This window comes from Pelecanus crispus, chromosome 15 (assembly GCF_030463565.1).
Source record: "Pelecanus crispus isolate bPelCri1 chromosome 15, bPelCri1.pri, whole genome shotgun sequence".
NCBI classification, from domain to species: Eukaryota; Metazoa; Chordata; class Aves; order Pelecaniformes; family Pelecanidae; genus Pelecanus; species Pelecanus crispus.
In genome coordinates, this window is record NC_134657.1 from 5,379,085 (window position 1) to 5,404,163 (window position 25,079).

Consider the following 25,079-nt stretch of genomic DNA (forward strand, 5'->3'; position numbering starts at 1 on the left):
TTTATGTTTTAAAATCTAGTGATGTTTTAGCCTTCCTAAACACAAAGGGGTTTAAGCTTTATGATTTTATTGTCTACAGCACAATAAAAGGACATGACTTTGCTTTTAACTGGGCCTGTTGTTTGAAGGCTCACTAGACTCTGCAGATGCTTAGCATACTCATAATTCTGTTCATATGTGGATACACTGCGTCAAGCTTTTATAGAACTCTCTGCCCTGCAGTAGTGGGATTTACTGTAAGTTGCTAAAATAGGAGAGGGTTTCTCAGTGCTGGCAGAAAAATTGTCATTACGTTCAGAAGCGTTAGAACGGAGATGGAGTTTTTTCTGGCAGAGATCTGTTCTAGTAATTTATACTAGGTCCTTGTAAAGACTAAGATGAATGGATGAAAGGACTCTGAAATGTTCAGTTGAGGTGTAACTATTAGTGAAACACTTTTCTTTGGATCAGATTTTAATTGAGAGACATGTTTCGATCGGAGACTCACACTTCAGCAGTTATTGGCACCTTCCCTCCGAGGGAGGAATGATGTGTTAGTCCCGTTGAGCGTGACAAAGTTTGTTTTAAAACGCCAAGTTCCTTGGAGGGTGCTGCGGCAGCGTACTTCTCTGGGTAAATAGAACAATGGGGCTGACATTTAGCTGGCGATTTGGTATGCTGAATATTGAAAGCACGCCCATGTGAGTGTGTTGAGGCAATAAAGATAGTGTTGCCATATTGAGTAAAACCACACGGCGGTAATTAAACACGGTTTGCATTAAAGTAGTTTGTTGTGAGTTCTCTCTTGCTGCATTATTATGTATGAAGACACTATATCCTGTCTAGCAGTTTGTTGCTACTAACCAGTAAAAGATTGCAGATGATAGCATATTGGGAGAGTATTATGGTTTCCTGGATGAGTTCTCTACCTCTAGGTTTAATCATTTAAGTGTCCTTTCATCACCTTTTATTTTTTTAATTCCCCTGGGTAAGCATATGACAGACATCATGAATCCATTTTAGTTTGGTGGAGAGGCAGGGTCCAAAAGTCTAGGCTAGCCTTACATCTCTGCCTCTTTTGACAGTCTGCTTATACAATTCTTTAGAGAGGTGAAACAGCAGGACTCAACTGTGTAATAGTGTTCTAGGTGTAGCGTATGCTTTGCTGTGATTGCACAGGCATTTATTTCAGAAGTTGCAAGTACTTGATCTCATGAAGACCAAAATCTGGGTGATGTCATCTATTGAACGCTATTTGGTGTTTGTTATAACTTCTAGCAAAGCATTTCTTATATTTGACTATACATCATTTGCTGAAGATGACTTGGGTTTCTATGGTAAGGAGCAGTTTTCAGGCCCTCTAGATGAATGTTTTCCATAGGTTCTAAGCAGCTAGACGTGTTCAACCTTCCAGAATTATATCTGGGAAAATAGTACTAATTTAAGAAGCAAAAGTATGTGGTAACCTGAGAGGTTTTTGGAAGTAGCAGATATACATTGCCCAAAACAATTTAGGTGAAACTGGTGCATGTAGAACCTCGGCACGAAGAGGGCTAGAGCAAGAGAAACAATATATGCAACTATCAAGAAGAATTAGTTGTTACTCCACATATACTGGTTCTGTGGACTACGAGCTGTACTTACCTTTGGAGAACATAACATAAATACTTAATAATCAGGGCCCTCTCACATTGGTTTGTCACGTAGTATGGTAGACGATAACCTAGTAGATAACGTATGATTTTGTCATGCATCTTTCATGATGTACTAGAAAAAACTATTTTTGCAAGCCAACAAGGAAAGATACTGCATTTTTTCACAGCACAGGAAGACGACCAGTCATCTTAAAACATGCTCAAGTGATCGGTTTACAGATTCTTCTGTGCAGAGTTGAAGAATGCTTTTATGGGCAGTCTTTTAGTGGAGTTTCCCAGTCTCTTAAAGCAACTGCTAAATAAGTGATATAAAAAGTAGTCAGTATTTTACCGGGATTTCAAGGCATCCTACTAGATGACAGGAAAGGCCTGAGATTTTGGTCCCTTCTTGCAGTAGTGTTTGAAATCTGCATTAGGTATATGTTGGATTAAAGAGTACGAAGTACAAGTCCTCTGAACCCAGAAGGGCCTGGAGCGCTTGTGTTGCGTCCCTGCAGCTGAGGTGAAGCTGGTGTCTTGCCCTTTTCGATTGCCTCTCCTCTCTCTCCCTTCCTTGCATTTTGGCTAGTTTCCCAGCTTCAGCAGAACTTCTGGAGTCCTCCTTTGCCTGGGATGCCATATGAATGGCTGGTAAAACTGGTAATAAAGGTTCTAGGTATAGATCTTGTATTGGGACAGAAATGGCTGTCCCTCCCTGTTTGGTTCCTCAGCAAGTGTCCTTAGGCCTTGTGTAGAAATCAGTTAAGTTTGATCTCTTTTCCTCCTGTTCTCTAATGAAAAACCCCATACAAGACAAAATGCTGAAACTAGAAAAAGCCTTCATGTTCTGAAGAATAGTCCGCCAACGGGGTCCCAAGTTCTCCAAGTTGGAGAGAAGTAGTGGCAGCAAACCCTTGTGTTCCATGTTGGCCAGTCTTCTTTCGTCTGGTGCCGAGTACAGGTTTTTCTGCCGTCACGCTTGGCGCTGATGACAGCGGCTCCCCATCACTGTTAGAAGGTTTTTGAATTGCACTTCAGGGGCATCTTAAATCCCAGCATAGTTAAGAGACTAATTTAGATTCTCTGAGTTACTTTTGGAAAGCCTACAGGGACGCTGAACTCTTCTGAACATACTTAGCCAGGATTTTGTATCAAATTTTTTCGTTTAGTAAAACACTGATTCAGAATTATAAAACTGAAAGAGGAAAATACTGAAATCAGTATTACCAAGCATTTTTTAAATCAGTTGTCAGTTTCAAACCTTTTGACTTTGTACTTTGTTTTCCTTTCAGTTAACAAGCATAAGCCATGGATTGAAACGACCTATCATGGTATAGTTACAGAAAATGACAACACGGTGCTCTTGGACCCCCCTTTAATAGCCCTGGACAAAGATGCGCCTCTGCGTTTTGCAGGTAAAGAATTCATCTGCATTGCTTTTTGAAGAAGCGGAAATGCTTTCTCGATGACAAATGCTGTGTGTTATTTAGTGTGTTTTCCCTAACAGTAGCATAATGTTTCAAAGCTTTTAGACTCTAGGAAATGTTTGTGCATGGACCGCAGTTTTATTTCATTTTTACAGCTGTATCCAAATATCCAAACCATCTATATTGCAGATATTCCATGCTTCTTTCGATTTCATGTGTATATGTTAATTTTTCTGGTGGTGTGGTTTTTGGGGGGTTTGGTGTCGTGTCATCATCCCCCTCCTAGTGTCTAACCTTTTCCTCAGTCCTCTGGATTCCACATTTCAGTCAGTCTGGGAGTTCTGAAACGGTTACTTTCTTACCGTTCTGAAGAAAGTTTTTGGTTTTCTTAGTGGTTTTGATTTGTGTCTTAATAGATTGAAAACAGTAATAAGTAGAATTAAGATTGCATTTCTTCTGTGCAGTATTTGGACTGAGAATTCCTATAGAAATCTAGACTTTCTGTGATAAGCTTGCTTAACAGTTTGAGGTATTCTAAAAAATGCACGGCCTCTTCTACCTGAAGAAAAGACTTTTTGTCTTTTAACAGAGAATAGAGAGAATGATACACAAGCCATTTGCAAAACGTAGGCTAATTCTTCACTTTCAACATAGGACTGACAGATGACAGCTTTCTTACAAACTTCCGCTGTAGTTTTTTTATGGAAACTACTGTTTAAGAATACTGTGTGCATTAATTGGATGCAGTATTATGGAAAGTACATTTTTGGTTTGACAAAATATTAGAAAACTCTGTCTGAAGAATACCATCAGGCATCTGCAGATATTTAAATTAGTTGTAGTGGATAACACAAGCTTAAATTAGATACTTGCAGAAGTGTACCTGGTTAAGTAAAATTTTAGAGTTAAGAATCCTAGTAAAATACCTAGAGGATGTGACTTTAGCTGTTTTTGGGAACATTGCTTAGCCTGGCTTCAAAGAGGAAGTGATAGAAAGAGTGATTAAAGTAATAGCCATCTGAAGTGTTGAGCATGCTAACTGCATTGTGTGCTACAGTATTATGGCAACTCGGTCACAGTTTCTTAAAGTGGTACTTCAAATAACAGTTTTGTTACATTATCATAAGGCTGTAATTATCTGCCTTACAAATTCAGGAAGTTCAGAGATGATGGTAAACCTCTGAAATTCAGACTTTCTCATGTATTGGATACACATGGCAGAGGCTCTTAAGTGATCTTAACTAGAAATAAAACTGCTGTCTATGAAGAAAAAACCCTTTTCATTTCCAGATGAAGATGCTTGTGTTGGGATACACAAAATCTGTTAAGTAAAAAGAAGTATAGGAAGGCTGGCTTGCATGCTTGGTGATTAGGAGAATATGAATCATCTTCTGCAGTTCTTGAGTGCTTTAAATGTAGGCACTGGTAGTTTGACAGCATTGAACAGATTTTGAAAATGGCAGCTTTATACCTCTTGGTGGATAGTAAAGTTTTCTTGAGTGCTGGATATCATGAAGCATTAAAAAAGTACTGGCAGAATATTTTCAAATATATTGTCAAATTTGCAGAGGAAAATCCAGTGTCAAAGCATCACTTCAAATGAGACTGCTTTTCCATTGTGTTGATCTAAATTGTATAAACCTGCTTTCATTTCATGAACATTTTTGCCGAGAGGTTGGGTTTATTAAACATTTGTATAAATATTATGTATTTTGGCTTTCAAAAAACAGCAATTCTTAAGCAGCGGCAGGCAATGGATTTAAAAGAGTTGTCTTAAATTCTGAGTATAGCACGCTAACGTTGTAAAGAAACTTTCCTCTGTATGACTTTTGAATTTGAATTGCGTAAATTTTGAATGACTGTGCTATGGGAATCTATAAAAGTATTTGTCTACCATTAAATGGAACAATACTTGAATCTGTCTTTGAGGAGACCAAATGTGGGAGTGGTGTTGAATCAGCGTTACCAATTCTAGTTGGTGGTGCTGTAGTCATGTCCTAGAACGGAGAATAGCGTTGTTATTGTCCAGCAGCATCTATGGGGGTGTTTAAGTGTGAGAAGCCCATTAGATCAGTGACATGTTTTCACAGCAAAACAAAGTGTTTTCAGGATTAAATGGCTGTTTCAGCCCTAACTAGTATATTCCTACTTATAAATCAAATTTATTCATCCTTCAAAAGGTTGGATGTTTTAATTAACTGTGCCCCCTAGCTGAGCTGTGAAACTTCTGAACTGTCTGCAGGTTTAAAATATTTGAAATGGAGCTTTTTGATTTATTTCAATTTTGAGCACGTTGAAACATCTTGAAACTAGTTCATTTAAATGCTTTGTAGTACATGAACTGTGGGGCAAGTAAAAGTAGTATTTTATTGCTTTGCTCACTCAATGCTGTGGGTAGGATCCTAAGAGTCAGGTGTGCAAAAATAAGTAGGGTTATATAGACATTTATTTCTAGGGTAATTTCTGTGGCTTTACATCTGAAACAACACACTTTTGAAAACAGAGTTTGAATATAGTCATGCCAGGTTGCCTTGTCATACTGCCCGATGTGTAGTGACCCTGTGGAATTGGTCTTCTGCTCGAGAAGACAACGACCATTCTCCTTCCTCAATGAAACTTTTCTGCGTTACAAATTGAGTCACGTTGGAGTTTGATCCTGAATGGTTTTGCTGAAAAAAATAAAGGACAGGTACATTTTCTATTGTACTCTCATTAGAGTAATTCATGTCTAAAGTCAGTTTAATGTCTGAAGCTCTCAGTATGGATTTCCCCTTTACTATGCAAAAAAGAGCTGAATTTTTATTGCATTTGAAACAAACAATGTTATATCTGGATGCCTCCACATAGCTGAACGTGTTATGAGAGTATAACGCAGGGTCTCGCTAGCAAGATGTTTGAAATGTTTCCCCTGTGGAAGGAAATATTTCCTTGTTTTTTTGATGTGTCTGTAGTAGGGTTTTAATCCATCTTCCCCCACCCCATCCCTAAAGAAAACCACTTCTCAGCCACAATACTTTATTTTCCCCTTACTAATCTGGGATGCAAGAAATATTTTTGTGGGGGTTAGGAATTTTTTGACTTAGAGCATGAATATGCATAGAGCTTTGAAAATGATCTTGCAGAATCTCAATTCTTTCTCAAAAAAAACCCCCCGAAATCCACCGAGCGTTTCTGTCAGCCTCTCCCCGGAGGTGCGGGGGGTTCCCGTGTTCCGGGGGTGAGTGCTGATGCCACGTTTCCGCGCTGTGCCGCCGGCCGTGTTTGTCCAGGGCAGGGAGCTGTGCTGACGTCCTGTCTGCAGTAGGCTTGCGTGCAGCGCAGCGCTCGGCTGGGTGATGGGTGTGAAGGAATGATGGGGTGGGAAGATGAATGACACCGTGTAATCAAACAGATAAAGATTTTGATCTTGTCGCATCCAATGAGTGTACAACAAATATGTTGCACAGCCGGTTGGCAAAGCTAAGAGGAATTTTTGCTGTGATAGTATTTCAGCCATTTTTGCATCAAATTTAAGGCATGCATGAAGTGACATTTTGTTTTGTACCTGTCACGCATACAAATACAAACTGAAATGGAGTTATCGCTAATTGTGACATTTAAAATTGGTTCGCTTTTTAACAGTTTTGTATGGTACTGAGAAATACTTGTTAGGAGACATTCTAAACGTATTGAAGTGGGAGGCTTCCCATGGTCCTCGTGTAGACTGCTTGGTTAGAGCTGGGAGAATGTACTGCCTCTCCTCCTGTGGAATGGAAGTGTAGAGGGATAGCCGACTCCAAAGTTTGCAGAGTGTCTAGTCAAACGCTGTATGTCCAGTTTAAATATATTATTAACCTTTTTTGTAACTATATAATGTAATTACATATTTTACATCATTGTATCATAACAGTACAGAAAGAGATAAAACAGTGAAAATCAACAAAACCTTAAAATTGTACCAAATCCTCATTGTCATTTGATTGTGTTACACTAGAAAGGAGAAATACAGAATGCCTTTAGGATACAGGATTACTGTATGTTTTCTGGCTAACATTAAGTTCCACAAACGTGTTATCTGTAAAATGAAATGTTTTTTCAACTGTAATTACAGCAGAGTGAAACACTCTAAAGTTCTATCCTGGTTACAGCTTACTTAGCTGAACAGTTTCCAACATATAAAATATAAACTAATTTACAGATTGATTATCATTCTGTTCTAAGATTAAGAGAGGTAGAAATTTATTTCAGTAATGTATCTCAACTTCAGAATGAAATGAGAAAAAGCATTAAGCACATACGACGTAGCAGGAAACCTTAGGGAGCATGGTATGGGACTAAGCTTAATGACAATTAAAAAAATTCACTGCCAAGAATTCTATAATCACAGAAGGGCCTTGCCTGTACTATATAAATAGATGCATTTCATAACTGAGATGAAAATTAGTGTCATCCGTGTATGGGAATATTAATCTGTAAATTGTCTTACTTGTCTTGGAAGAGCTCTGTAACAGTCTGTAATATATTTTTGAGAAAGGCGGGGGAGCTTTAATTTTTTAAATATTTTGTACTTCAGAGAATTATTCCTTTTTGTTTCTTTTTATTGCAGAGACACTTTGAAGAAGGGAGCTTAAAAAGCCTGTTAGGTTGGGAGCTCTGCATTTGCTTATTTAGAGCACTTATAAGTAACACTAGTTTTTATGCATTATAACTTTTTCAGTCACAAGAACCTTGTCTAGTAATAAAAGGGCTTTTTATTAATCTTACTAGTGTGTGAAGTGGAAAATAGGATTTTATCGGGTCAGTTATTGTTCTGAGAAACATCTGGCAGGAATCGAGCTATCGTACACCTTGAACTGAAGCTTTACACCTTGAAAAGCATCTGGAGACACACGGATATTTACTGGCGAGCTGATTTATGTCTTATGCTCAGGAGCCAAAAATACAATGCCTGAACTTCCTAGCAGCCAGGTCGGTGTTGGTGCCAGAGTTAAAGGTCACTTCAGGTGATAAAGAGCTGACCGGTTTTAAACAGCCTCCCCTTCTCCCAGATAGGTAATTGCCGTATTAATCTACTTCTTCCTTTGCTCTCCATTAGCAGGCTTGCTGCTTTAATGTTCCCTTCCATACATTTTTTTCCTGTAATCATAACGTTTCACGCACGGTACTCGACTCCCAAGGTTAGAGTTACTGGAAGGGGGCAGGGAGGAGGGTGTACAGGAGTAAGAGGTGTGGAATATTTAAAGGCTTGCAGTTGGAATGTCGCTTCTGGCTAATCACTGGTGTCAGCCATGAATTTAAGCAGCGTAGAATTTTCTTGAATGATCCTATTGCCAAAACACATTACAATCCAGGATTATATTTATATCCTGTGTAAGAATAGACTGAAATAAATCATGTGGGTGCCACAAGAGGCAGCATACTTGGTGCATTAAAATAAAGAGCTGATTATAAGTCTAGGGATTACCTGAAGTGAATTTTGGGGAGAACCTGATGAGAGCTATTTCAGGAACTGTCTCCTTTTAAAATGAAAGACTACAAATCAGGATACATTATAAGGTATTTTCCCTTAATTATATTTCTGCTTCAATATTTAAACTGTAAATTTGCTTTTTGAAGAAAAAGTATTTCTGTGTAATTATAGTGCCTCATCTCTTTTTAAGGCCGCTCTAGAATGGAGACTTGAATAACTGTGTTTGCTGCAAGTTGTTTGAAACGTGAGAATTAACAGGAGATCTGCTAGAAGTGATCTGCTAGAAGTGATTTACAGGTCTGCTTTGTTGTACTGGAATTCAGGTCAAAGATGATGGTAATCAGGAAAAAAGAATTGATACGTGGGCTGACCTGTGAAAGGTGGTAGCTTGGGCTTTTAGCAATCAGGGTTTCCAGGGGAGTGAAGAACAGGATTAACTGTCTTTTCATTAAAGCTGTGAAACCATTCCAGGTGCCTGTCGCAGCCATCTAATACCGTTGTAAGACTCGGTTACATCCGAGATCTCCGCATAAGCGTGGAAGGCGCAGACGCGGGGGAAGCCTGTGCTTTCCTGGAGTGGCTGGGGGGGCAAGGCAGGCTGCTCTCGGGCATCCTCGGAACCAGCAGGTGAATATATTTGAGTACCTGAACCTCTTCTGCCCAGCGTTACGGTACTTCAGCAGTGGAATAACATGACAGGAGCTGTTGGTTGCTTCTTTAACCTGGAAAAGCAATATGCTGCTAGGAAAATGTATAGCTTTGCCCTCCCTTACACCGAAGCTTTTATGTTTGTTAGGATCACAATTTAATGTGGATATTTTTTAATCATGAATTATGGCGATATTGTCAAGTTGAGTTTGATTTAGAATTTAATTTTTGCAAGTGCTAGGTGTTATACAATCTAGACTGATAAAAATTTATGCGGAAACACAAAAATCCCATGACTACTTAATTCTTCCCCCCCGCCCAAACTCAAAAAGGGAATATGAAGTTTTTTAATTGCAGAAACTCAGTGGTTTCAGTGTAATAGATAAAAGCTTGTTTAGATTATGTAACATGTCTTCTTTGAATAGAATAGTACAAATAAATTCTGATGAAAGTTCTACTTTACGGATAGTTCTTCATCAACATGGAATTTTGAAAATACCTTTTGTTTAGCAGTTGTTTAAAAAAAAATGAAAAAAAGAAAAAAGCCTTTTGATAAACTTACTAAATACTTCAAAATTCTACAAATGACAACCTGGAGTTAAAAGATTAAATTGTATTTAACATCACTAAAACTCTAAAATTGTAACAGTTACAGCAAATCACCACTGGAATTTTAAAATACAATTTTTCCAAAGCTTTTCTGTGTAATGTGTGCATCTTTGCCTTTTCCTTATTTGCTCCCTTTCAACCTTTTCTGTTACTGACTTGGGTTTATCTTTTCTCCCTTTAGAGAGTTTTGAGGTGACAGTCACCAAAGAAGGTGATAAAGGGTTCTTTCTATCCCTTTTATGAATATTAACCTACTAACTTTGGTTATGAAATGGGGAATCAGCACTTAAACAGAAGATCCTGTCATGCTCTCTTGTCCCATTTATTCTCCCAGTTTTTTTCTATTTTGAAATATATTGATAAAACTGTTATGTAACGAAACCCCTGGTTAGAAATATCTGTAAATCAGACATCCATTTGAACCATTTGGGATTATTGTACCTCGTATGGGCACTGAAGGTTTTGGGGAAATGAGCATTTTCTGATATTTTCACCGATAGCTTACTTCTTTGGGACATCTTAAGTTTTTTCATATGCTTTGTAAAGTAATATTTAACTGCCAAAGCATTGTATCACCTTCCCTGCAGTACACTTCCTTCAGTACATCATTCACTAGTTCAGAATCTGAATCGAATACCTTTTTTTGAATACCTCTAGACGTGTTTACAGTAGGAGTGCATTCTTGGTACTACGATACCACTGCAACTGTAACAGCAAAATAGTGTTTTATCTTGGTGTAAGAAAATCACCTTCAAAATGTGACAAGTTACCCAGGTAAAAACACAGCGTAGGTGATCAAACTGTTCATTGAGCGGCTTTTGTTAGCACAGCTAGGCGTGCTAGGCTCACTCTGCGTAACCAGCTGACGGGCTGACCTAGCTGTGCCAGCAAGAGGTCTTGTAGCGTAATCTTGTGCTCAGATGTGTTTTTAAAAAGATGTACTAGGGACTTCTCTTGCAAGTGTGTTAGGATGAAGAGTTTGAATAGAAAGGAAAGCCTGCTAAATGGTTCCATGCCAGAGCTTCCTTGACTGACATACTTGGTCTGTGTTAGTAGATAGCTGTTGAAATGGATGCCTGAGAAGTTGGTATTTCTACCTTTCTCATTCAGTAGTTTATTTTGATTCCCTAATTTTAGCCAGGTACATTGCACAGGAAGACTTTGTTCTTTGATCTGTTGGCAGAATTTCTGTAATTATGGTGCTGAACCTGTACTTTAAGCTTTTTCATCCCTTGACTTGTAACTGTGCATTTTAACCTTTTGCTCTGGTCAAAATAAACAAGCTGCCCAGCTATTCCCAGTAGCTTGGCATAGAAGATATTACCAGTGGCCTTGGCTGTATGCTTTCATAAGATCTACTCTTACCCTAGAGCTATCTCAAGTACTCCTGTGAAATGCCTGTCTACATTTCTCTTTTTCTCTTTTGTATTCCTGCATGAATGGATGCAAAGTAAACAAGTTGCTTGGAAGGCAGACGTATGCTTCTTTTTACTAAAGTTCCCAGAAATCACCCATTTTAAAGCACAGTGCTCTTGCTTTGTCCACAGACCCTCACAAACCCTTGGCTGCAAATTATTTCATCATTTATTTTCAAAATGTGTCATAATTTTGACAGGTTCTAACCTCTCTTACTTTGAATCTGTAGGTGAGATTTGTGGATTTAAAATTCACGGGCAAAATGTTCCCTTTGAAGCAGTGGTAGTGGATAAATCCACTGGTGAGGGAATAATACGCTCTAAAGAAAAGCTTGACTGTGAACTACAGAAGGACTACACATTCACCATCCAGGCCTATGACTGTGGAAAGGGACCAGATGGAGCGAATGCAAAAAAATCCCACAAGTAAGTAAATCTGTGGTGGGCTGAGGGGAAGTTTGGTTTCAAGCAGTCTCCTGCTCATGGTGATTTATGGTCTGTGTATTTAGAGTAAATGTAAACCAAGTGTTAATACTGGAAGACTTTCAGATAATGGTAATATAAATAGCAGCAAAATGGAAGTGAACTGTTTTGACATCTCTTTAGCTCTATTCTAGATGATCCTGCTTTATCCCTTGACGTCTCTGAATTTCGATTAGAAAATAGCGTGGGGATAGAAGCAGGAAAACTGTTGATGTAGTTAAAATCTGGCTTGAGTTGATATCAAGAGTTTGCATGGGATACCAAGCCTGGACATTGTTTCAGAATTCAGTTTCTAAAACCGAAAAACTGGTTCAAGAAGTCTATCTAGATTAAAATTGACAAAACGGAAAAGAATACATGTTGCTGTCATTTCCAGACAGCCTCACCAAAAAAGCAAGATCAACAGGATAAGGTTCATCTCTGCCTAGATTAAAGAATGGGAACAAGGCAATCCAGCTAATCTTTATCTAAAGAGAAAACCACAATGTAAAATGCTCTCTAGCAAATCCACTTGAGAATAACCGTTTAACACCCTGGTGTAAACATCTGCAGAGCATGTGGAAGATGACTGTGAAGCGAAGAAGGGCCTAAATAAGATGAGGAATAGACTAGCAGCAGTCACCTTGGTGACAAATACAACCTTGTTACTCTATAGCTGTATGCTTCAAATAAGCAGCAGAAAGTTATCTCCTTAAGGATTACACTTATGGAAGATAGGTATGCCCTTAAACTCTATTTGATATTCAGTTTGTCTTTTGAAGAAAGATTTGAAAGAGAAAGATGGCAACAAATGTTTTGTTGGGTTGGCTGGAATTCTTTGTTCAGTTTGATAGTGTACAGTTCCTTCTCCGCACTATAGAACTTACCTGTATTTTTCTCTGTGTGTTGGCTAATTGATTTTGGTTATCCAAATTCATGGCTGTGTAATGAACCAGTACAGGTCTAGCAGCATGCTCTGCAACTCTCTTTTCCCACAGTAGAATGATAGGTTTCCAAGACCTGCACCTACAAACCACTGTTGAAATTTCCCAGCCCCATGGCTGTATGTGTTTATGGGTTTTGTGGCTATTAACGATCTTGGAGTTTTGCTCTTCAAGTCAGGAATATAAAGTGTGTTTGGTACCGAAAGCCATTTTTTGTGGCATTTATTTAGCACATAGGTTAAAATAAAACCTTAAAGTTTTCTTTTTTTTTTTTAGCATAAGCATTAGAAAGCTTTTGCTTTTATGGAAGGACCGTAGTGATTGAATTCTTCATTAGTTTACATTCCAGATACTTTTTATTACTCACCTTTTCTCCTTGGTCATTGGCAGAAACTGCATTATTTTCCTATTCTCTGTATAGCAGCAATCAGTGACAAGCATGAAAGGATGGAATCTGTTCCATCCAGATCCAATCTGTGTAGAATTATCTAGCTAGCGATATGATGTGTTAAAGTGTATCTTCCACTTCTGTGATGCTTCCATTTAAATTGCCTGATCTTCCATTCCTACATCTAAGTAGTAAGCCAGTTTTCACTGACTTGCACAGCTCAGTACCTCATTACCAAAAGAAAGCTAATCAAATGCACTTGACTGAGCTCTTAGTCTAAGACCAGTCTTAACTGTCATTCTTGTTCACATGAAATAAAAATTGGGCGTTTATATCAAATACTCTGACAGCAGGAAAGAGCTTGAAGGATTGTACTGTGTTAACAGAAGTAAAAGCCTATTTTGTCACAGCTGTATTTTGTTGTATTTATGTAAAATGGTGGCAATTTAATAGTTGCAATACAAGGATTTGAATTTTATTTGCAAAGAAACAGTAATGGCAAGCAGTAACCTAAAACTACATTGAATTATATAGCAACACACTGGAAAAATATCCACTGCTTCCCTAGTTAGGGTAGTTGAGACTGTTAGTTTTATTAGCCAGGGGTCACTTCTTTCAGGGAGCGTAAATTCTGAAGGATAGCTTCATCTGTAAAAGAGGGAGCTGTTCCTTCAGATTCCTTGCGTGAATAGGAGTTTTGCAATACATAGGAAACACCTTTCTGTTTTATTTCCAGAGCAACAGTACATATCCAGGTGAACGACGTTAATGAGTATGCTCCTGTGTTCAAAGAGAAGTCATACAAGGCCACAGTTATTGAAGGGAAGAGGTATGACAACATCCTGAAAGTGGAAGCCGTGGATGCAGACTGTTCGCCTCAGTTCAGCCAGATTTGCAATTATGAAATTGTAACTCCGGATGTACCTTTTGCCATTGACAAAGACGGTAAGAATATGATGCAAGGTGGAGTGGGAATTTCTATAATTTGCTGCCCTAAGAATAGGACTTCAAACTGGTCGGCATAAAACTACAGCAACCCTGTTTTAACCCTTTCCTACAACATAGTTAAACGGAGGTGTTCACTTTAGCACTTTGAATTGATAATGAAGTGTGTGATGTCTTTCAATGCCAATACCACGTGCTATCTACTGATGTAAGGAGCAGATGGTGTGTTGCCTGTGTGTTGTTTCTTGTAAAATGCTTTTCAAAATAAAGGAAATATGGGGCTGTATTATGTTCTAAACCAGCTCTTAGTAGGCTTTTTTTTTTTTGCCTGTAGTTCTGTATTAGGATAGCTTTTGCTAATTAGCTTTCAAAAATGGGATTCCATGTGTATGCTCTTCATATTTGAGATGTTCATATGTGGCTCTGGAGATTACAGTATCATGGTTATTGGTTTTTAGGTATAGTGATTTGTTTAGGTCATTTCCTTTCTGCCAGTGATCTGTGGACCCTTCAAAATCTACAGAACTTCTAGGGGTTCAAGTGAGCTGATTAAGCAAAGCGAAACAGTTTTTAGTGGGCTTCAGTTCGAGTTTTGGGGGATCCATATTGCCAATGGATAACTTTCATGGGTGTGCAAATTTAAAAAAAGTTAGAGAATCCTGGCACATGCCAAACAATTTATGTACCAGTTACCACCTATGAACAGTTTCATTTTGAGTAATGTAATATACTGCTAACAGCCTGATAAGTATACACCTGCTCTTCTGTGTATGTGTGCTCATCTCTGGTTTTATGTACTTTTTAAGGATCTGGGCCTTCTGTCTGGCATTGAAAAGTCAAAACAGTGAAGGGCTAATTCACTGTAGGTGTGTCTGTTAAAGTCTTGGTACCTGTATGAAGTACATAGGTGGTACCTGGATGCATTTAATGTGGCAGTGACCCTGAGAAATGAGTAGATACTGATGCCTGCTTATTGCTTTTTTTGTGTGTGTGTCAGGTTATATAAAAAACACAGAAAAGTTAAACTATGGTAAAGAACATCAGTATAAACTGACAGTAACAGCGTATGACTGTGGGAAGAAGAGAGCTGCTGAGGATGTGTTGGTTAAAATTAGCATTAAGCCTACATGCAAGCCTGGCTGGCAAGGTTAGTTTGATCTCCTTCCTATCTGCTTTTAGCGTTTGCCAGTACCTACAGTTAAACATGAGAGATTTTTAATATTGTTTCTTTGGATAAATATGCAGGTTGGAGCAAAAGAATAGAATATGAGCCTGGTACTGGTTCGTTAGCTCTCTTCCCCGGTATGCGTTTGGAGACATGTGATGAGCCAATAACCTCAATTCAAGCAACGGTTGAACTAGAAACCAACCATATTGGTAAAGGCTGTGATAGAGACACTTACTCTGAGAAATCCATTCACAGACTCTGTGGTAAGAATGCTTTTGTTAAAATAAAGTGGTCTCTCTTGCGTTTAGTTGCTCTTAGTTTTTCTTTGAACGTTATGTTAGACCACAAATCAATGAGTGGAGATGGTCTTCATTTGCATGTAGTTTCCTCCAACTTTTTGCTCGTGGGCAATGAAAAGCATAAAATTGGCTGAAGGTGACTTTAAAAATAATTCTCAAATGCAGTAAAGAATCCCTTTCTTCTGCCTTTCCACTAGTTTATATAGACTAAAAATTTCCCTCAAATGAGATTCGTGTTCACAAGCTGAAAGGATGTTATATATGCAGAAGGGTATAGCCATTAAAACCTCTCCATTTTTCTGAGGCATGATGGATGTGAAGGATGCATAGTGAAAAAGTAGATGTGAAAACCAAGAAAGTGTGGTTTGGAAAAAAACAGTTTACTCGGATCAGTTAAATTTATACTGTGCTCGCCCTAGGAAAAAAGGGCACATTGGCATCCACGTATGCTGCAGTTAAAGATCTTATGAAAAGTTTATGAACCCTTTGTAACCAATATGGAAGAACTGAGATTACAGGACAAATTATCACCGATGACTTACGTCTTCAACTTCAGTTGAAGTTAGTGAAAAGCGTGAATACGGTGTAACCCTAGAGACCTAGGCAATTCATAAGCTATTCCCTGATTAGGTCACTGTGACATTAATGACGTAGGCTTGAAGTGGGGAAAAACCAGCAAGCCGAGTACCTGCTGGGTGTCATTGCTCCTGACTGTGTTATTAGACAGTGACCTGGGAGGGGATGCTTATGCAGCCCTCTTCAACGGGATGGATATTAGTCTTACAACTAGTCTAGTGTCAAGAGAAAGGCATCATGTTCATGGGCCTGAGGGACAAGTGGTATTAATGTAATGGTGCCTGGGATAGAGGCAAAATAAGGTTCTGCAGTTGCAGAGATAGTAAGCAAAGCAATTTCAACAAGATTAGTCGTCTACCCAGAAGTTATATTTGTGGAAGTCATCGTGATACTAGGTATGTATTATTAGTGCCTCGTTATTTAAAGGGAGAATTGCTTGATGTGTGGTGGTACTGCATAATCCTGACGGTTGGTGCTGCAAAATTAGTGCTCAGGAAGACAGCTTGGTTTGAAATGAGTGGTGATCTTTTTAGTTTCTATGGTTTTTCATTTGAGCGTTTTTATTGTAGGTGTTTCTTCTGGCACAGCTGAGCTACTTCCGCCTCCAAGTAGCGCTGCTAACTGGACAATAGGACTTCCTACTGATAATGGTCACGACAGTGACCAAGTTTTTGAATTTAATGGCACACAAGCTGTGAAGATTCCAGATGGCGTTGTCACAGTCAATCTGAAAGAGCCCTTCATGATTTCAGTATGGATGAGGCATGGACCTGGAACCAAAGAGAAAGAGACAATTCTGTGCAATTCAGACAAGACAGGTTTGTCAGTACTTCAAATATAAACAGACTCATTGTTGGGGTTGGTTGGTTTGTTTTTAGATGCTGTGGCAGCATATGTGAGAACCTGAAGTTGTTTCTCTAGGTTAGGTTTTCCTTGGAAGTGAAATGGACTGCAAAAGTCGCTCTTTATTGTGCTTACCTATAGAGGCATGGCCTTAGATTATCTAGCTTCAGTTTCAGATTAGGCAGCCTTGTTTTTCTAATTCTATTTAAATTTATATTATGCATTTCTTTTTGCCATGGTAGGTGACTTACTCTGGCAATGCAGTCTCGATTTTGCATCTCCAAAGATAGCCTTGTTCTTGACGCTGCCTAAAATCGTTCAGATACATCTATCGGGTTTAGTGACAGCATTTGCTACATCTTTTTTTCCCAGGAGGAGATAATTTCTCTTTCTGCAGTGATGAAGTTTTTTTTCCACCCTGTGCATAATTTCAGTCTCTGTGAATGCTACAGACACAATCATTTTGAAGATGCTATTAATAAGAAAGAAGTCTGATAACCTTGTTTCCATAATTGCTGTCTAATGGGGGTAAAAGAATTCTTGTCTTTGTTAGCTGGAGCAGTGGACTTGTTCAGTGTATTAGAAAGATATTTTATTCAAAAAGCTGCTAGGTTTTTCAAAGGAAACTACGCTGAATATATTTAAAATTTTATTTGAAAATAAAGATTTAACAGTAGTTGTAATATGCTAAAAGCATGTATTTGAACAGGAGGAAAGTGACTGTCATTCAGAACCAGGTACAAATATTCTCTTTTCCCTACCTTCACCCATTCCTGTTAATCAAATCCCAAAACTTTGGATTCATAGAAGTAAGTGAACTGGAGAAAAAAGGCAAATTTAAATACAGTTTTTCCTGTTTTAAAGTACACGGGAAGCAGACCTTCAAAACAAGTTTTCCGTTTTTATTCCTTGGTTTGACCTAACCATGTAATTTTTGCGACAAATAGTTTCTGGTAGTATAAATATCATTTGGCCTTCATTTCAATAGTGTATTATGCAGTATTGAAAGACTGGAACTGGGTTTGTTGGAGGGAGGCAATTTTGACTATATCGCACTGGAGTGATACAGTCAGATGTGATGCTGTCAGGCTGGAAGATTGACACGATTTTGGTATTTTTTCACTCCCTCCTTTCTTGACTCATCCTTGTGATGGAATGGATGATGTAGCGAAAATGTTTCTTTCCCTGGTTCTTGCCTGTTTCTCTAGCATCTCACCTTTGTATTTATTTTAAATGATCAATTCTTTAGAGCTGTGACTATGTAGTTTTCTCTTAGCAAAGCATGTCCACCTGCCATCCTGTGTGCCTGTTCCAAAACAGTAATTAAATGCAGTAGAAGCAACTCATTTGTAACAAAAAAGCTCTTCTGTTTGCAAATAGAGCTCTCTTTTTTTTCTCCTGCTGACAGGTTTCTCTTTGTGAGTCTCCAGTCCTGTGCCTTGGTTGAGGTTGGATTTGGAGATAGACATGTCTGTCTGTCGTACGGTGTATTACTCATGGGTGTTCATGAGTGTTTGCCCTCACGGTTACAAAGGGTTTTCATTCCTCTTAATGTGCCTGATTTACTTCTACATTTGTGTTTTCCTGTCAGTTACTTGGGAATTTATGTATGAAACTACAGAACAGGTGAATTTTGTGGAGTTCTTAAGGTTTGCAGAAAATAATAACGTTAATTAAAACTCTTGCGCAGATATGAACCGGCACCACTACACACTCTATGTACACAACTGCAGACTTGTTTTCCTCTTCCGCCAAGATCCTTCAGAGGGCAAAACATACAAACCTGCTGAATTTCACTGGAAACTAAATCAGGTAAGTTTGGAAGGACAGTTGGTAGGATGTTAGCATGCAGTGAAAACCATCAGAGACTAAACTCCCTGATAGTATAATTAGTAATAAATACTTCTTGCGACTCCAGACTCCTGATGTCATGTTTTATAGAACCCAAGAATACTTACTTTATTTGACTGTATTTGTGATGGCGTGTCAGAGAGAGATTCAGCTATACCTTTTCCTCTTGATTATAAAATACCGCTTTAGTGGTTTCATTAAACCCAGAGGGATACTCATGAAATAAAGTACAAGTCACTGTCCTGAAAGGTAGTAAAATGTGGATTTATATGTGAAAAGGCAATGTCAGTCTTGTAGCTGTGATGTCGGTTACCTTCACTAAATACATTGTAAGGTAGCGCGCATGAGCGACCAGGAAGTACTCCAGTTTGTACCATTAAAGTACTTCTGAGCCTGCGACGTTTTTGCAGGTCAAAGTGTTAATAGGATAACAGAAGAACTTATCTTCTTAATCCTTTTCCGCACTGAAATAAAATTTGTGACTTTTTACACATTGCGAGCAGTAGCTACAAATCAGTTTTCTTAATTAGATTTTACTCCACAAAACCAGAGGTAATAGGCCTCTGAGGGATGCAGGTAGCTTCTGCTTCCGATTTAGAGAGAATTGTCTGTTTGTATTCTCTCAGCATGTATTCTTAATTATTTTAGATTTGACAGTGAACGCTATAATAACTAGTCTTTACTTTGATCTGCAGAACTTATTTCTGTGAATCCGTGATGTTTATGATCATGAAGAATGAAACAGAAGGGACTAAATATTTTGTGTGCTTTTCCAGCCCTATGGATCTGAGTGATAAAATAACCCTGTATATCTGTACATTTATAAAGGTTCTTTTAGGTGCTTTAGGTTACTATTACAGGTCTGTTTTGCCCGTTACCTAAACAATGAGTTACTTTCTAACATAGCTAACTATATCCTATTTTCTATGCAGGGCAATGTATACTGTTTTAATGGTAAAATGCCCATATATGTCCTTATGGGAAGATGGTTACTTTCCAAAACCTAATCAACTTTCACTATAAATAATTCTGTCATGGAAGACTTCTTTATATTCAAAACGGTCACATTTTTCTCTAAACAGTCCCTCTCAGCAAATACAGGTCCTTTGTCAAGTAATGGTGTATTGTAACAGTATTTCAGAATGTGTTTGCATGTAGATATGTATTTTAAATTTAAATATGCTGTTATTAGATATTATAAAAATGAAAGGAATGGAAATAGATGCAGCTTCCTATATTGGTAATAGAAGAGAAGAAACTATTTATAAACATTTGGCAATTGGTTTGCTTTTTTCAGATGCCTGCCCTGTGTGTGAAACATAAAGTATGTCTATACGGGCTTATAGGTTGTCAGAATGTCCACGTGTATGTATATACAAAATGTGCATCGGATCAGTTATTGAGCTGTAATTCAAAAAAAAAAAACCAAAACCTAAGGTAGAATTTTTAAAACTTTCTTTACTCAGGTGTGTGACAAAGAGTGGCATCATTATGTCCTCAGCGTTGAATTTCCTGCGGTAACTCTTTATGTAGACGGTGTTTCATACGATCCTTTCCCAGTGACTGAAGATTACCCACTTCATCCTTCAAAGATAGAAACACAGCTAGTAGTTGGAGCATGTTGGCAAGGTAACTATTTACAATTGTTAATACTTTTCATTAACTTTTTTTTTTTAATTAAATCCTTATGGTTAGCCTAGAAGTACATAGCAGATCTTTTTAGTGCATGAAAGATAACTTGTTTTGTCTTTTGCAGATTATTTTTGCTCCTAGCTAGTATCACATATTTCTTCTTTTAGTCATTTTTTCTGTGAGTGTTCTTTGCTCGTTGGCCACAGGTGCATATGAAATACGAAGCTACTCACCAAGCAGATTCCATCAAAGTGATTTTTGTGGTAACCATGGGAATATAGATAGCTTATTTTTAATAACTGTTGTAAGAGTACATCATATACTTCAGATTATGAAGCGGAACACTTAATTCCAAGTAGGTTGAAAAGCGTATTGTAGAAAAAGTGTTCTCATAAATGGAAGCACGACCAGCAAACAATTCAGCTAAGCAACACAGTGATGCTGTCTCTTGGGTATTTTACCACTTCTGCTTCTAAAAATAAACATAGGGAGCATCTGCTTTATTGTATGCAGACTGTGGCTTAAATCATGATATTCTGCAAGCTGTAAAATGCTGATTCATGTGCTTTAATACTTGCAAAACCTACTCTTCAAAGCTTGAGAAAAAGGAGAAGAATGCGTCTGAACATGGAGGCCGATTACCAGAGATCTTTGTAACAAAGCTCTTGCTTCACAGTCCTGAACTGAAATGTTTGCTTGCTGATTAAATTACACCCTAGCTGGTATAAAGCTGATCTTTTTGGTCAGAGATAGAAGAGTGTTCAATCATTCAAGTTTTACTGTAGTTCACACTATAGCCTGTATTTGCAGTCTGCAGTAATGCATAAAAGTAGCTTGTGAATGAATGACAAATGGAAAGCTTTGTGATATTTTAATCAAATTAACGGTCTTCTGTCTTATAATGTCTCTTTTCTCTTTAAGTTTTAAGGCTTTGAAGTGTGACTGAGGGTTAAATTATCAAAATATCTTCTCCATCAAATTTACTATTTTGTGACAAGTTCACTATCTTTCAGTATTAATGTTATTCCAGTGCTAAATTCATTCTGTTGTCCCTTCCTTTGAGTCAATTAATTATTTTCTCCATAATTCATCTCATTCTGTTTGTGACTTTCCAACTATCTCTTCTAGCACAAAGGGAAGCTATAGTGGCTGGTTTTCAAGAAACTGGAGCTTGGAAACTCTGTTCCAGCTAAGTGTATGGATTGTATAATGGCTTCCATACATGTTCTGCATCCTAACAAGAGCATATACATTTAGTTTAAAAACTCCCGTGCTTTCATATTGGCACCATTATATGATTATTTAATTTCTTCTGACATGAATTTTCTTTTTAATGACAACAGACTGAAACGGGAGCACTAAAAGTCTGGAATACAAGAACTTGAGGTGCTACCTTTTAAAAATTCCACCAAATTTTAAGGGATTAGAACACAGGGGGGAAAAAAGTATGCCAAAGGAGTGGAGTTGGTGCTTAAGGCTGTCCTCCTTGTCTTACCAAGATTTTAAAATATATCAGGCTGCTCTAAGTTATATATACAGCTCGCCTCTAAGGCGAGAGAAATTTTATGCTTTTGAAAAAGTTCTTTTAACATTTCTTTTAAAAGATTAAAAGCTGGTTTTCATTTTTGGTGCTTCCCCCCCACCCTTCCCAAACTCTTTCATCTGATAAATTGACTGCTTAATACATATGATACTGTTGTTATGATAAAAAGTCTGTCAGTATTGGCTCCTTTTGATCAGCATTTAATACCTTTTGCTGATTTGCTGGTATAGGCTGGATCTCACCTTAATTTCCCCTTTAGTAGTTGGGAGAGGAGAAAATAAATTGAGCAAGTTGATAGACCTGTGTGTCGTTACTAATAGTGGTTTGTGTGAGGTGGGGTATCTGTGGTTGAAGTGTTCTCCAGCGTGACTGGTTTTACCGCAGCTTGCGTATGGGGCTCTTCAGGTTGTCTTGTCCTGAATGTGATGTTCTTGTAGCAGCACAGTGATGCTTCTTCCCTGCATTGCAGCTACTAGTGTTTCAAAGAGCTCGTAAGCCTTGAGAAGCTGGGTCGAGTGTAAGCAGACTTTTTGGGGGAAGCGCTGCTGTGTATTTTCTGTGATAAGAGAGTTTGCCAAATTGTAACTACTTGGTCCTTTCCCTATTGTCCTATTCTTTGTCTTGCTTTTCTACAGAATATACAGGAAATGAAAATGACAATGAAACTGTGCCCGAGACCTCTGCAGGTTGCTGGAGTTTTTTCCCTACTGTTTTATTTCATTTTTAAGCCAAGACATTGCTTCATCTCGCACACAGCATGAAATGCAGGCATTGCATTCGGGCCATTGACCTTCACATAATCCTCTCCTAGGCTTGTTTCTTCATTGTGCTTCTATTTCCAGAGCTTCATCAGCTGATTTTTTTGCTTTCTTTTTCTTTTGGGGTTTTTTTTTTTGGTGGTTTTTTGGTTGCACCCGAATGCACATCCAGGTACAAATCTGCAACCATTGTGATCGATTGCAGTGAAGTGGTGTAAAATAAGTTGCTGATGTAAAATATCAGCTATAATTTCTTTCATCCAGTTCTGTTAAAACATAAATGCACCTCATCCTATATAAATATATGTATGTAGGTATGTGTGTGTATCATAGAATTATTCAGTAGGTTGGGAAGGACCTCTGGAAGTCAGGTAGCTCTGCTCCCCACTCAAAGCAAGACCGATTTCCTGTTTAGATCGGGTTGCCCATATATAACTCAAAGACAGACCTTTAGTTTGCAGTGGATACTCACTTGATCAGAAATTAATACAAAGTTCTAATTATAGTGAATGGGCATAAAGGCTTTGGCTACCAGGTATTTCAGGTTGGCTACAGGATTTTATTTTCTTAAAAATTTTTAGTAATAGTTCAGTGGATTTTGTGTCTTGAGTTGAGACACTTAAAATTAATGTGTATTTCTAAAAGCGTATTCAAGATACGTACTCTTTCTGTAAAGTTTAAGAATTCCTGGAATGGTCTAGGTATAATTGACAAGAGGTTTCTAGCTGTGCATCACATTTTAATTTGGCAAGGATGAAACAGAGTCCAGGGGCTAGAAGCTGGAGCAGTACAAATCTAAAATGGAAATTATATAATTTGCAACAGGATAATTCACTACTGAAAATTTTATTGAGCTATGCCAGGGATTTTTTATCACTTAGAATCTTTAAGACAAGCTTAGACATCTTTCTAAGAATCTGGTAGCTTAGTAAGTGATGACCTTGAAATACAAATTTCCAGGTGGTGTTTTCTGGCTCCCATTATTTAGCAAGAGATGGGCTAGGTGATAATCGTGATAATCCTCAAAAAATCTAAGTGATAAGAGGCTTACTGGGTTGCAATTCATCGGACTTAACTCAGATATCTAAAAATGAGTTACCTGAGTTTAAACTGCTCACTCGAGTCCATACAGAGAAGGCGGCACCTTTAGAGGGGAGCAGTTAACTCTTAGACACCTTTTTCAAAATGAGCTGAATCACTTCGTGAAGTTTCTTTCTATCCTTCGAGTGTAAAGAGAGCCTGTAATAATCGGTTTAGATGTAGATAACTAACATCGAGAGGAACGATGCTGTCGTCTTCTATCCTGACGGGCATTGCCCGTTTTGTAGAGAACCGACTAGTAGGAGGCATTGCCTCAGCATGAAGATTGAGGTTTCATAGTTCATCTCCTTGGTTCTGTCTTTCATTTCTCAAGAACACCACCTCGCTGTATGGGCGATTTCTTTTGAAATGTTTGTTACAGAAATATTAGCCTTAGTTCCACAGTTCAAGATGGCCGCACCTGTTCTGAAGGCCATATGCATGGTGAACTGTTTAATTTTTTTCTTTACGCTTGAACATAATCACAAGGTTAACACCCAGAATGGATTAAAAACTAACCCGCATGTATATAATACTTTGTGGTACCAGAAGGCATATTTGTTGTTTTACAAAAGAAAAAAAAACTGAAAAGAGTCAAAACATATAAAGATTTTTCCGTCCTCCCTTTATGAAGGTGGTGAACTCCACATGGCTCAGTTTTTCCGAGGCAATCTGGCAGGTTTGATGATTCGTTCTGGTAAACTGGAAAACAAGAAGGTGATAGATTGCCTATATACTTGCAAAGAGGGACTGGATTTGCGAATGGCTGATGGCGTTGGCAAAGGCGTGAAGGTAAAGTTGCATACGAATAAAGGGGAGCATGTGTATTGCTTTGCTGGTAATACAAGTTTTGCTGGCAGAGTTAGTAGGGGTGTCCCAAATAAAACAAGCTCATCTATTGTGGCATTTTGCATTAAAATTACATGCAAACTAGGAAATCTTTCTTGTATAGACATGGTCTTAGTGAAATTTAAGAATGAGAGTTACTGTGTTCTCTTTAATTCTCGAAAAGAAATTCCATATTTGTAAGCCTCTCTGTTTTACCAGTTATACCGGGTTGTCTAATAAAAGATAGAGATTCTTGACAAGCAGCATAGTAGAATGAGACTAACTTGCATGCCTTTTTTTAGTAGCAAGGTTGTGTGGACAGAGCTAAATTTCTTCTTTGTATTAGCTGTCTCTCGTCCATATTACTAGAATCTTCACATCAGAACTACGATAAGTGCCTAGAATTTTTCTTAAAGAATGAAACGCTAAACGTATTCCACTGCAATAGGGAAGTGAATAGGGAAGTTAGACTGTGTACTACAGGGCCAGTAAATAATGGCCTTACTGCTTTTGTAATTATCCTAGCATTTAGGTGCTGAACTTCCAGTTTTAATTACCAGATCATGTTACTGTTTGGGTATTCTCTTTTTTTTTTTTTTTT

At 38.1% G+C, this 25,079-nt stretch overlaps 1 protein-coding gene across 1 annotated transcript in view; it reads left to right on the forward strand.

Annotated features, from left to right (window-relative positions):
- Positions 1-25,079, forward strand: part of CLSTN1 (calsyntenin 1) — a 37,817-nt gene that overhangs the window by 7,094 nt on the left and 5,644 nt on the right. Inside the window, exons 2-12 of the mRNA XM_075721538.1 lie at positions 2,906-3,028; positions 9,928-9,957; positions 11,392-11,587; positions 13,692-13,900; positions 14,898-15,047; positions 15,146-15,331; positions 16,513-16,761; positions 18,477-18,598; positions 20,104-20,266; positions 22,448-22,498; positions 24,285-24,442. Of these exons, the coding sequence (XP_075577653.1) occupies positions 2,906-3,028; positions 9,928-9,957; positions 11,392-11,587; positions 13,692-13,900; positions 14,898-15,047; positions 15,146-15,331; positions 16,513-16,761; positions 18,477-18,598; positions 20,104-20,266; positions 22,448-22,498; positions 24,285-24,442 (1,637 nt within the window). The remainder of the gene's footprint in view (positions 1-2,905; positions 3,029-9,927; positions 9,958-11,391; positions 11,588-13,691; positions 13,901-14,897; positions 15,048-15,145; positions 15,332-16,512; positions 16,762-18,476; positions 18,599-20,103; positions 20,267-22,447; positions 22,499-24,284; positions 24,443-25,079) is intronic.